Source organism: Ruditapes philippinarum, unplaced genomic scaffold (genome assembly GCF_026571515.1).
Source record: "Ruditapes philippinarum isolate M1 unplaced genomic scaffold, ASM2657151v2 ctg6306_1_1_1_1, whole genome shotgun sequence".
Taxonomy (NCBI): domain Eukaryota; kingdom Metazoa; phylum Mollusca; class Bivalvia; order Venerida; family Veneridae; genus Ruditapes; species Ruditapes philippinarum.
In genome coordinates this window covers 39,075-52,303 of record NW_026864787.1, presented here as the reverse complement: position 1 = coordinate 52,303, position 13,229 = coordinate 39,075, and the positions used below count along the sequence as shown (strand labels likewise).

The window sequence follows — 13,229 nt, the reverse complement described above, 5'->3', positions numbered from 1 at the left end:
GGAACCCCTGCCTGTCCACGATTGACTGAATCACCACTGTTAGAACCTTTAGTGTGTAAAAAGATATCTGTGGATAGGTTAACATCATTAGTTTTTAGGGAAGAGTGCCTAGTAACAGCATGTCAGGAAGGCTTAGTGTACACTTGGGCTAGACCTGGAACTGTTGTAAGTATTTTAAATTAAATTTTCCCTTTAATTGATAAATTATAAATAGCAGTATAATTGTATGAACAAGGTTTAATCAGTAATCAATAATCTGTGACATATTTTTGTTACAAGCAAGAAGTATTTATGTCACAACAAAAGCTACTTTTGAACATGATCTTTCAAGTTATTTTTGGAAAAAAAGTTAGTAAAAACTGAGTAAAAATTCACTTGATGACTACGTGTAGTTTGTTGCTTAATGTAATGAGGAAATTTACTTTGGAAGTCTGTTTACATTGAAAAAAATCATAAAGATGATTGCCTTATAAATACTTCCTGAAATAATTGTTGTACATGTTTGTTCAAAGTCGTGGTAGTGTTGCTACATGTAGTTCAACTTGAAGTACCAATAAGCAAATAAAAGTGATAAAAAAAGAAAGAAAGAATTTGAGAACCTTGAAGTAATTCTGCTTTTAATAGTTATGTCAAGAGAAACAATGGAATTAATTTTGTAAAAAAAACAAAAAATGAGCCGTGTCACGACAAAACCAACATAATGGGTTTGCGACCAGCATGGATCCAGACCAGCCTGCGCATCCGAGCAGTCTGATCAGGATCCATGCTGTTCGCTTACAAACCCTTTCACAAGTAGAGAAACTGATAGCGAAACAGCATGGATCCTGATCAGACTGCGCGGATGCGCAGGCTGGTCTGGATCCATGCTGGTCGCAAACCCATTATGTTGGTTTTGTCGTGACACGGCTCACATGTTTTTATGCTCCTTGGATGGAAAAAAAGATTTGTTTTTCTTTGCTCCACAAAATTTTACTATTTATAATTTGCCATTTCCTTCAATTACCATAGCATCTTAAGTTATTGACTGACATCTTATATATTTGGTATATGTGTACCTATCTTCAGCTGGGGTTTAAATTTAATTTTAAGTTTTAAGTAAAATTAATGAGGCTGAAAATGAATGTTCTTCCACATGTATTTGTGAAGGGAAGGTCATTTTTTTTGCTCTGTCAAAGTAAAAGGGGTGTTACCATCTTGAAAGGCTGTTCATTATGACTACTATATATGAAACTTAAATATTGTGCCAAGTCTGTACATAATATACTACATGGAGTTCATACGCAATAACTTTAATATGCTACAGGAGTGGCATGAACAAATATTGGTATTGATATTGATAAGACTATTGAATTAGTGATCATTATAAACATGTTGTAAATTAGTATACGATATGAATGTATTTTTAATCTTATTTCAGGGGTTGACGCAACAACATACTGTAGTAAGTGTAAGTAAACTTGATACTTTACCTAGACATTAACTTAAAACAATATTGATATTTAAAATTGATATTTGTCATATAACTCTGGCGATTGAAAGGTAGACTTTGCAAATAGCAAGGGCAGTGGTATAACCATTTCATTGATTTATATTTCCATGCTTTTGTTACTAAGAAACCATTATATAAATATTCTTTGAAATAAGTGGTTTATAAACTTTTTATAAAATTATCTATATGAGTTTTCATAAACATATCCACATACACTGTATCTGATAAGATATAACTACTAACAGTCCATTTGAGTTGATAAAATCCTTTTTATATCACTTTCACATTTCATAAAATAGTGAACTTAAAATGAGTAATTAGTAATTAAACCTTCATGTGATAAAATTATGAATTTTAACTTTATAACATTCCTATAACATAAATGTATTGTATTGCATAATTTTAATTATTTTTGAATGATTCAATTTATCTCTTTGCTTAAGCTACAATGTATGTATTATTTTCTTTTAACAGGAAAATTTATGACGATGATTATTAAAGTCTGTGATTCCTTGACTGTGACCTGCACACATGTGATAAACTTGTCTAATCATAGACCAATTTGTGATAGTCATAGACAACCAACCGGACGTTTATACTGCAGCAATTTGAAACAAAAAACACCTCTTCCGCACATAGCTAAAGGGAGATAAATCTTGTGGCTCACCGCTAAATTCCTAGCGATATCTCACAGCTTTGTGTTAGACAGCTTGCAGAACAGTTGCATCATGCATGGAGATTTCTTTTGTAATGATGAGGGGATTAAGAGCTTTGACAGCTATGCTATAGTCTCAGTTGTTGTAGAAACCAAACAAATTATGTTTCAAAACAAGTTATTGTTATTTACTCTCAGTCTGTCATTTCATTTATAAATTATATCATAACCATTGACATTTAAAGACTACTTCAGTAAGTAAATGTTAGATTCAATGAAAAAAACAACAAGAATGTAAACTATATCACTGTGATATGTACGCATAGCAGAACCATAGATAACAAAGTCTTTTGATGTGCGGTTAAAGCTAAGTTACTTTAAGTCTCATAAAGGGATATTTACATGGTATTTTCAACAGAACAGAACACATTTTCGGGAGTAAGTAATGTTTTAAAAACAAACTATTTTTGGTTTTGCACTGTAGTATATAAACACTTACTTTTACTTTTATGTTAATTGTTTCCTGTTATACATTGATGAATGATCAACACCAAATTACATGCATTTGATAACAAAGGAAAGATTGTATTTTTGTTGTTGTTTTTTTGTAGTTTTAAAAAGCTTCAAACAAAAACCATTAAAACACAATGTGTAAAAGAAATATGTTGTAAATCAGTCTTTTTGTACTTTGGCCTTATATTTGTTTTACTTTGAAGCTGGTTCGTTGTTAACTTGAATGACCTAATGATAATTTTTGTTAAATCTATGAAATACACATTATTCCATTAAATGGTCTTGATTTATCATAATTGAAGACTTACGGTTAAATTTGACAAAGGTGATTTGTAGATTGATTGAGTTTTATACAATTAACCATGGTTTTGTTGTTAAAATTCCATTATGACCTATGTACATTGCATAGGATAAAAATAGCGAACATTATAAGGAATATCTTTATAATAACTTTTGAACTTTAAATGTGTATCAAACTGAAAATGTCAGTTTTTGCTGGCATTTTTCAGTTTTTGCTGACATTTTTTCAAACAGCCAAAATAATATGTTGCGATTTTTCTATGTATTTTACCTTAAAGAAATTAAGTCATGAAATATTTTGTTTTGCCCATCATGTAAGTTAAGTATTTTGAATGTTATTATATAAACTAATAACAAAAGAAAAGTATAACCTGATGATTTTATTTAATTACTAAATGTGCAGTAGTTTAATATTTTATTAGAATTAGCATATTTTGACACTGTTCCTAATTTGCATAATAAGAAGAAACAAAGTAAGGTGTGTATGTCAGCTCATCTGAATTTATGTGCAGAATTGGTAGTCTGGTCTGTCTGTTTTGCTTGTAATAATAAATATTTCATTTTACTGATAAATTTTGACAGTCCTGCCTTATTATCTCTAATTATAAATTAATTAATATTAATTAAGCAGTTATCAAGATTTTGTGTTGATCTGACTACATAGAGGTGCATGATAGCATAAATCTGTGCTGGTAAAGTAAATGTGACATCATTTTACAGACAGTATCACAGTGTCCTCTAAAACGTTTATTTTTTTTGGGGGGGGCTAGAATTACCCTTAGTTGATTGAAAACATTCAGGCATTAAGACTTTGATTTATGTTTTGAATTTGGCATTATTATAGTTAAATGTAACTAAATTTTGTTCAGGATAACTTTTTGTATGTAATTAAGACCGTTATTTTTCTGAACTTCAAAGGATTTTCAATAAACTTTTCTTTGTTTTTTAGTGGGTTAAATTACAAATATTATACATGTGGCATGAAAATTAAAAAAATAAAATATCATTCACATCTCAAGAGATACTCTTTGTCTGTAAGAAGAATAATTTCAAAGAGTTATATGATTTATTTTTATCTGTTCATTTCATTAACCAAAAAATTGATTGTTTCTTTTTTCTAAGCATATATACTCTATTTATAAGACATTTTTATCATCACCACCATATAAGGTCAGAGTCAAACAAGTAATTGGTTTAACATTTTTTCTGGAAAAAGAAATATACTGTTGTACACAAATACTACATAAACTATTATTTCTCACATTTTAAGCACAATAGTTTGTTATCTAAGAAATATTCAGATGACAACATGATATACCCATGTGGGAAATTTTGTTGAATGGCAATCTCTGGTGTCACTTTATTATAGTCATGCAGCTGAAGAATGAGATGTATAAATAAGTTGTAAGAAATTAATTTATGTTAGTACATAGCCATATTTTACATACATTGTATTTTACCTGTATCTCTTTAGTCCTCTTTACAAATATTTTATTCAGTTTTTGCTTGTTGTGGTGTTCCCTTTCAATATATTTAAAAAGTCTGTGTGTTTTGAAAAGGAATGATGTTTCGTTTGTGTCAGGTTATTTTAAATCTTTATACTTGATAAAGCAGTTATGATATGTAAAATCGTGCACCTATGTAATATTGTTATGTGTATCTGAGTTGTATGAACAACCGCATGTTTTCTCCTCACGGGGCCATTTTAATATGTGATATAAACAAAACACAAACTATTTCATATTTACAAACATCTATGTAGTGCTAAATTTCTAGATGGAATGAAAATAAAAATGGCATTTGTTTGAAGTAAGTGGTTTTTATTTGTGTATCTTTTTCTAATGTTTCTCTTCTCTGATGAGGTCACTTTTTCCATTAAACTTTTCTCATTTTAGCCCTAACCTCTTTTATACACATAGCCATAACTTCCACTGTTAAACAGGTCAGAAAATAAATGTGTATCAAAGCAACAGTTACCATAGTAATCACAATTTAATTACTTGAATTGTTTTAAATAGGACTTAACCTGCTGAATTTGTTTGATATATTTGTCCTGCTTTAAATTTGAAACAGTCCATTCAAATTTTAAGGGATTTTAGTATGAAAATACAAAAAAAAAGAGCTACCAAGACCCCACAGACGTGCATGCTAGCCTGGCTCTGTACTGGTATCAAAAACATCACTTGATTCCAGATGGTTTAAGGGCTAAATAGTTGTATATTGTCACAATATTAAAGTCCCTCAGCAAAACCTGCATTGATATGCTATATCAAATTCCTCCCTTTAAAACAGTCTTATTTATTAAATAACACATATTCTTTCCATGCTTGAATTAAATTTCACTATTAATTTTTGTTGAAATACTACCTTTTCATGTCAGATTGTTGGACCATTAATGTTGGTCTTAACATTTGATCTACTACAAGTTCTTATTTACTGGTGTTGGTTTCTTTTATGCATTCGATAATTCAAGTACAGTATATGATATTTTACTGATTCCATTCCTTTGGTTGTTCATTATTTTTCATCAGAGGAATTCTGTATCCTTTCTTGTGGTATATAATTGTGTAACAGAAATGCTTTGTATAAGTACTAAAGAAATAAGCTACAATAGGTATAAGAAATAGTCCCCTATTTAAATGATGATTCTTTTATATATATAAAGCAAAAAAAAAAAATCCATTTAACTTACAGTATGTTAAATTTGAAGAATGAGCTAATTGTTCACACACAAGAACCTTAAAATTAAGAGAGCCATACTAAGCCTTGTGGTGTTAGGTTCTGCTTGTTAACCTAGTGGTCATGTGTTCAAAACCTACATTGGTAGTGTCCATGATTCCTTACTGGTTATTTCCAGGGTTTTGACTTGAAAGCAATTTAAATGAGCTTTAAGATGTTATATTAAAATCCAGCAATTATAGAAATATTTTGTAAAGTAAGTTGGTCTATAATGGAAGGTCGGTATATATACAATGAATAATTACATTGACTGTATTTAGTATTTTCTTTATACAATAAACTCTCTATACAATACTGTCAAACTGTATCATACTAAAGGAAGGTTGAAATTAACGTTCAAATAAAAGCAGATTTTTATATTTTCGAGATGATAAAAGAAAATTTATAATATCTTAAGAACTGGAATGAATAAGAAATAGAAAGGAAAAGAAGGAACTGATGAAATGTTTGTACCCATAAACATAAATTATCTTGGGATTTTTTTTATAATCTTTATCTCTCTGTTATGTTTTCATTTATTTGGCTTTCTTGCAGTTTTTTTTGCGCTTAAAAGCTTATGGTAATACTAAATGAATATTTTTTAAAAGTTCAGTTCATTAAAATAGAAATGTTAATAATGTTAGTAATAAATATATAAAAGAAATAAAAAGTGACATATTGAGGATGTTTATTTTAAATTTCACTTTGTTTGCTATAATTGGCCTTAGAGATCAAAAACCTGTCTTATTACAAAAAAAAAAAAATAGTCTCTTCCTATTATAATTTTTGTCAGCTGTAAACCGGAACCAAGACAGACATTTAAGTTACAACAAGCTGCAGGTAAATTGTAGTTATAATTCTCTACCTAGAGTAAAAGTCTAATGAATAAATTTTTACCAGAAGTTATGATAAAAATTGCCAATGCTGTTGAATATTTTTTATTCATATTTATTTTCTGAACTTCAAAGACTAATCATGCTTGCTTTTTGTAAGTGAATACATTTAGATATTACATGAAAAATTAGGCAGAAAGCTGTTTTTTGTCCTCATGAAATTAATGTTCTATATAAATGTCGGAGCTTTAGTGTGTGTTTTCACACCAGTAATCCAGACTTTGTTCTGAAGATCTAATGAAATATAGATTAATTTTGTTCCCTGTTATTGCACACATTATACATACTCTGTTAATTTGGTAATGGACTGTGATTGATTGATCTTAGTAAAGATTTGATAACTGGATAAAAATGTAGTACACTCTATAGGTATTACTGCGAATATTTGTTAATGTTTCAAACATGTAACTTTCCTTCATAAAAACTCTGAAAGGCTTACACAAGAATTCTTTTTAGTCCCCTACCGGTTTACCGGAGGGGACTTTAGGTTTACCCTCCGTCCGTCTGTCCGTCTGTCTGTCTGTCCGTCCGTCAGTCCGTCCGTCCACAAAACTGGATCCCGCGATAACGCAAAAAGTACTGAAAATATTTTAATGAAACTTGATATAAAGATAGATGGCAGTATGGAGATTATGCACGTCTTTTTCTTTTCTTCCTATGTTGAAAATTCTGGTTGCTATGGCAACAAATAGACTGAAAATATGGCAAATTTTACACATAACCTGGATCCCGCGATAACGCAAAAAGTACTGAAAATATTTTTATGAAACTTGATATATGGATAGATGGCAGTATGGAGATTATGCACGTCTTTTTCTTTTCTTCCTACGTTGAAAATTCTGGTTGCTATGGCAACAAATAGACTGAAAATATGGCAAATTTTACACATAACCTGGATCCAGTGATAACACAAAAAGTACTGAAAATATGTTTATGAAACTTGACATATGGGTAGATGGCAGTATAGAAATTATGCACATCCTTTTTTATCTTCCTATGTTGAAAATTCTGGTTGCTATGGCAACAAATAGACTGAATTTCAAGATTTCTGATTCTAGTTTTTAAGTTTTAGCTCACCTTGCACAAAGTGCAGGTGAGCTTTAGGATGGCCAACCAAATGGCGTCCGTCGTCTGTCGTCCGTCCACATTTTAAATATTATAAGGACATCTTCTATGATACCACAAGGCCAATGTTAATGAAACTTGGCAGGAATACTCTTTGTATGAAACTCTATCAAGATTGTTCAAAGAATTCCATTTCATGCAGAACTCTGGTTGCTATGGCAACCGAAAGAAAAATCTTTAAATATCTTCTTTTAAAGAACCGTAAGAGCTAGAGCTTAGATATTTGGCATGAAACATCTTCTAATGAGTGTCTACCAAGTTTGTTCAAATAAAAGCCCTAGGGTCAAAATTGGCCCCGCCCCAGTGGGTCATTGATTTTCCCTATATGCATATAGTAAAAACTTAAAAATCTTCTTTTAAAGAACCCAAAGAGCTAGAGCTAAGATATTTGGCATGAAACATCTTCTAATGAGTGTCTACCAAGTTTGTTCAAATAAAAGCCTTAGGGTCAAAATTGGCCCCGCCCCAGGGTGTCATTGATTTTTCCTATATGCATATAGTAAAAACTTTAAAATCTTCTTTTAAAGAACCCAAAGAGCTAGAGCTAAGATATTTGGCATGAAACATCTTCTAGTGAATGTCTACCAAGTTTGTTCAAATAAAAGCCTTAGGGTCAAAATTGGTCCCGCCCCAGGGGGTCATTGATTTTCCCTATATGCATATAGTAAAAACTTAAAAAATCTTCTTTTAAAGAACCCAAAGAGCTAGGGCTAAGATATTTAGCATGAAACATCTTCTAATGAGTGTCTACCAAGTTTGTTCAAATAAAAGCCCTGAGGTCAAAATTGGCCCTGCCCCAGGGGGTCATAGATTTTCCCTATATGCATATAGTAAAAACTTAAAAAATCTTCTTTTAAAGAACCCAAAGAGCTAGAGCTAAGATATTTGACATGAAATATCTTCTAGTGAGTGTCTACCAAGTTTGTTCAAATAAAAGCCCTGGGGTCAAAATTGGCCCCGCCCGGGGGGGTCATTGATTTTCCCTATATGCATATAGTAAAAACTTAAAAAATCTTCTTTTAAAGAACCCAAAGAGCTAGAGCTAAGATATTTGACATGAAATATCTTCTAGTGAGTGTCTACCAAGTTTGTTCAAATAAAAGCCCTGGGGTCAAAATTGGCCCCGCGCCAGGGGGTCATAGATTTTCCCTATATGCATATAGTAAAAACTTAAAAAATCTTCTTTTAAAGAACCCAAAGAGCTAGAGCTAAGATATTTAGCATGAAACATCTTCTAATGAGTGTCTACCAAGTTTGTTCAAATAAAAGCCCTAGGGTCAAAATTGGCCCCGCCCCGGGGGGTCATTGATTTTCCCTATATGCATATAGTAAAAACTTAAAAAATCTTCTTTTAAAGAACCGTAAGAGCTAGAGCTTAGATATTTGGCATGAAACATCTTCTTGTGAATGTCTACCAAGTTTGTTCAAATAAAAGCCCTGGGGTCAAAATTGGCCCCGTGCCAGGGGGTCATAGATTTTCCCTATATGCATATAGTAAAAACTTAAAAAATCTTCTTTTAAAGAACCCAAAGAGCTAGAGCTAAGATATTTAGCATGAAACATCTTCTAATGAGTGTCTACCAAGTTTGTTCAAATAAAAGCCCTAGGGTCAAAATTGGCCCCGCCCCAGGGGGTCATTGATTTTCCCTATATGCATATAGTAAAAACTTAAAAAATCTTCTTTTAAAGAACTCAAAGAGCTAGAGCTAAGATATTTAGCGTGAAACATGTTCTAATGGGTGTCTACCAAGTCTGTTCAAATAAAAGCCCTGGGGTCAAAACTGGCCCTGCCCCGGGGGTCATTGATTTTCCTTATATGTGTAGCAAAAACTTAAAAATCTTCTTTGAAAAAACCCAAATAGCTTGAGTTTAGATATTATACATGAAACATCTTTAAGTAAATATCTACAAAGTTTGTTCAAATAAAAGCCCTGGGGTCAAAACTGGCCCTGCCCCAGGGGTGTCATTGTTTTTAACTATATGTGTATAGTAAAAACTTAAAAATCTTCTTTTAAAAACCCAATGAGCTAGAACTTAGATGTTTAGCATGAAACATCTTCTTATGGGTGTCTACCAAGTCTGTTCAAATAAAAGCCCTTGGGTAAAAATTGACCCCGGGGGGAGGGGGGGCTATATACAGGTGAGCGACCTCAGGGCCATCATGGCCCTCTTGTTTCACTATAAGTTCGTTATTTCTTAAGGTATTTTCTTCAAACTTTAAATATAAGTTGCTTGTCATCAACCACATCATATGTGACAAGGTTTACAACTCTAGCACAAAATTTATCAGAATTACCTCCCTTGAACTTAAAATTTTCATGAAAAAAACATTGTTTTTTTTAATAACTTCTTTTTCTGAATGTATCTACTTCAAACTTCATATAAATGTTTCTTATTGTCACTCAACATTTGTGAGTGTTCAATACTCTAGCAAGACTTTTTCCAGAATTATGCCCCTTTTGAACTTAGACTTTTTTTTGAGAAATTGGTAATTTTTACTCCAACTTCTTCAATCATGATAGGATTTTAAAAATGTTATATTTTGATAACAGGGATGTTTAAAAAAGAACTTTAGAGTGTCCTTCAGTCCGTCTGTCTGTACATAAAAACTGTTTCCTGTGATCACTTTTAAAGAACTTTTTCAACAAATTTACTTAAAATAGGAACCTAAGTGAATGGCCAATGGCCCTTCAGAATGTTGCTTGGGCTCTTACCGGTAGGGGACTTATGGATTGCTTGCAATACTATGATAATTGCTTGTTAGTCCCCTACCGGTTTAACCGGAGGGGACTTTAGGTTTACCCTCCGTCCGTCTGTCCGTCTGTCTGTCTGTCCGTCTGTCTGTCAGTCCGTCAGTCCGTCCGTCCACAAAACTGGATCCCGCGATAACGCAAAAAGTACTGAAAATATTTTTATGAAACTTGATATATGGATAGATGGCAGTATGGAGATTATGCACGTCTTTTTCTTTTCTTCCTATGTTGAAAATTCTGGTTGCTATGGCAACAAATAGTCTGAAAATATGGCAAATTTAACACATAAACTGGATCCAGTGATAACTCAAAAAGTACTGAAAATATTTTTATGAAACTTGAAATATGGGTAGATGGCAGTCTGGAGGTTATGCACTTCTTTTTCTTTTCTTCCTATGTTGAAAATTCTGGTTGCTATGGCAACAAATAGCCTGAATTTCAAGATTTCTGATTTAAATTTTTCAGCTTTTTCACTATATGTTCTTTATTTCTTAAGGTGTTTACTTCAAACTTTAAATATAAGTTCCTGGTCATCAACCACATCATATGTGACAAGGTTTATAACTCTAGCACAAAAAATATTAATATTACCTCCCTTGAACTTAGATTTTTTAGGGGAAAAAATGTTGTCTTTTTTAAATAACTTCTTTATTTCCTAATGTATCTACTTCAAACTTCATATATATGTTTCTTATTATCACTCGACATTTTTGAGAAGGTTAAATACTCTAGCAAGACTATTTCCAGAATTATGTCCCCCTTGAACTTAGATTTTTTTCGAGAAAACTGGTATTTTCACTCCAACTTCTTCATTCCTTATAGGATTTACTTTAAAATCCCACATCGTAATAATATGACAAGGTTGTATAAACATAATTTCCTTACTAAGCATGGAAACTTAACACATTACTGTGATATAAACAAACTTATTTTATTATGTTTTGTGGTCGATATTTTCAAATACAGACTTCATCCTCAAATTCATTATAAATGGCAATACACAGGAGTGTATGACAATTAAAGAACTTTTTGAGGGACCGGTAGGGGACTACTGTATTGCCCGCAATACTATCAAATGCTTGTTTACAAAGGTACAACTGTACAAATAATATATTAGAATATTGGTTTCAACACATTTATTTAAGTTCGATTGGGAAACAAGTTCTTGCAACTTATATTAATCACTTTCAAGTCCGCTTCCTGGAACCAACCAGTTCTCGTGTCACATGAAGAAACATGGTCGTGACCATATTAGGGCTCGGACCCATGATCCACTGGTTGAGGGACAGGCACCTTAATCACTAGGTTACCGCTATTGACAATTTTACGAGTCGCTATTATTACATCAGTTTATAATTGGAAAAATTTGGTCAGGGTCTTAAAAAATTACCCAGTTCTGGATTTAAAAACATTTACAATGACTGAAACATGTAATCTGCACACCAAAGGCAAACCCCTATTGATAATTCCATTACCTGATGTAACAATGTTTGTTGAACAAACAAGGTCGTATTCATCTTGTTCACTCCAGGAATTTCACTACTAAAGTTGGTGGTATTTGCACGTTGTTCTGACAAATGCAAATTAAGGAATATTGATCTATATTTCTGCTTGAACTTATATACATACACTGCTTTCCTGAAGCTTGTGATATAAGTTGAATTTCATCTCCAGTATTATTTTTTCGAATAATTTTATATGAAAGTGCTTTTGTGTGATTGTTACTTGTTTGCCATGCTACTTTTAGCTGTTTGTGTAATTCCTATATTTTGTTAATGTGCTATATTATATGTCTACCTGTATCTAATGATGATATGTGAATTTTAACTTATTTTTTCTTGAATGTTTAACACAAATCTATGAAATTTTCACTTATGTTGTTATTTTGCATTACTTGTTACATTTTTACCATATTTGAACTTTTATATTAGGTATCCAGTCTTGTGTAAAAGAATATTCTTTATCATAAGTACATGTACTTACACGGGAATACATACAGAAAGAATAAATTCATAAATCCTTATTGAAGTGTCTTTTTCTTAGTGTTGTTAGAAAGTACAACATGTTATTATCCCTTTGTTAAATGCTGTTTGAAGAACTCCTCACAAGACAGCATAACACATTACATTACATGGCTCGAGTTGGTTATTGTTTTGAAGTACATAACATAATCATGGCCTGAAATGGCTTATTATTTAACCATGACTTAAGTTTGCTATAGTTAAGAGTTCCACTGTGGTCCAAAGGCCTAAAAAACATAAAATTTGAAAATCTTACAAAGATCAACCAAGGCACTTGAAATGTAAAATATGAAAAAATATTATCAATATATATACTTGGAAGTGAAAATTGATATTTAATCGTCAAATTAAAAGCATTGATCATTGCATAATAAAAGGACAATGTATCATTCAGGAAATTGAAGTAAGTGAATTAATGGTTGACAAAAACTTGAAATCATAATTCATGTCCTGTTGTGACAAAAACCCTTGATGGAGTCCCCTTTAGACAGCTATAGTGACAAGTAAAATAATCATGGCAAAAGTTTGAAGGTTATAACAATGACTTTAGGTGGTTCTAGCCTAATTAATTCGGCGTGATCAGTTGACCCAGTTAACAGATGATTTTTTCTTGCTGTCACACAGTTTTAGAAAAGATAGCACTTGCCAAATTGTCTTGATGTCTAACAATTCTAAATTACTAAGGCGGCTCCAGAACCATGATTGAGTAAGCTGTAGTTCACAAGTAACATAACCATTATTGAGTTGGCTATCGTTCACAAG

General features: G+C 31.8%; 1 protein-coding gene across 1 annotated transcript; it reads left to right on the top strand.

Annotated features, from left to right (window-relative positions):
- Window positions 1-5,086, top strand: LOC132726786 (WD repeat-containing protein 20-like; the record flags this gene model as incomplete). The annotated part of the gene is given in 3 exon segments (XM_060712151.1): window positions 1-165; window positions 1,418-1,447; window positions 1,964-5,086. Coding segments are annotated over 3 exon segments (207 nt in total), but the record flags the coding sequence as incomplete, so codon positions are not given.
- Between the last annotated feature and the right edge of the window lie 8,143 nt (window positions 5,087-13,229).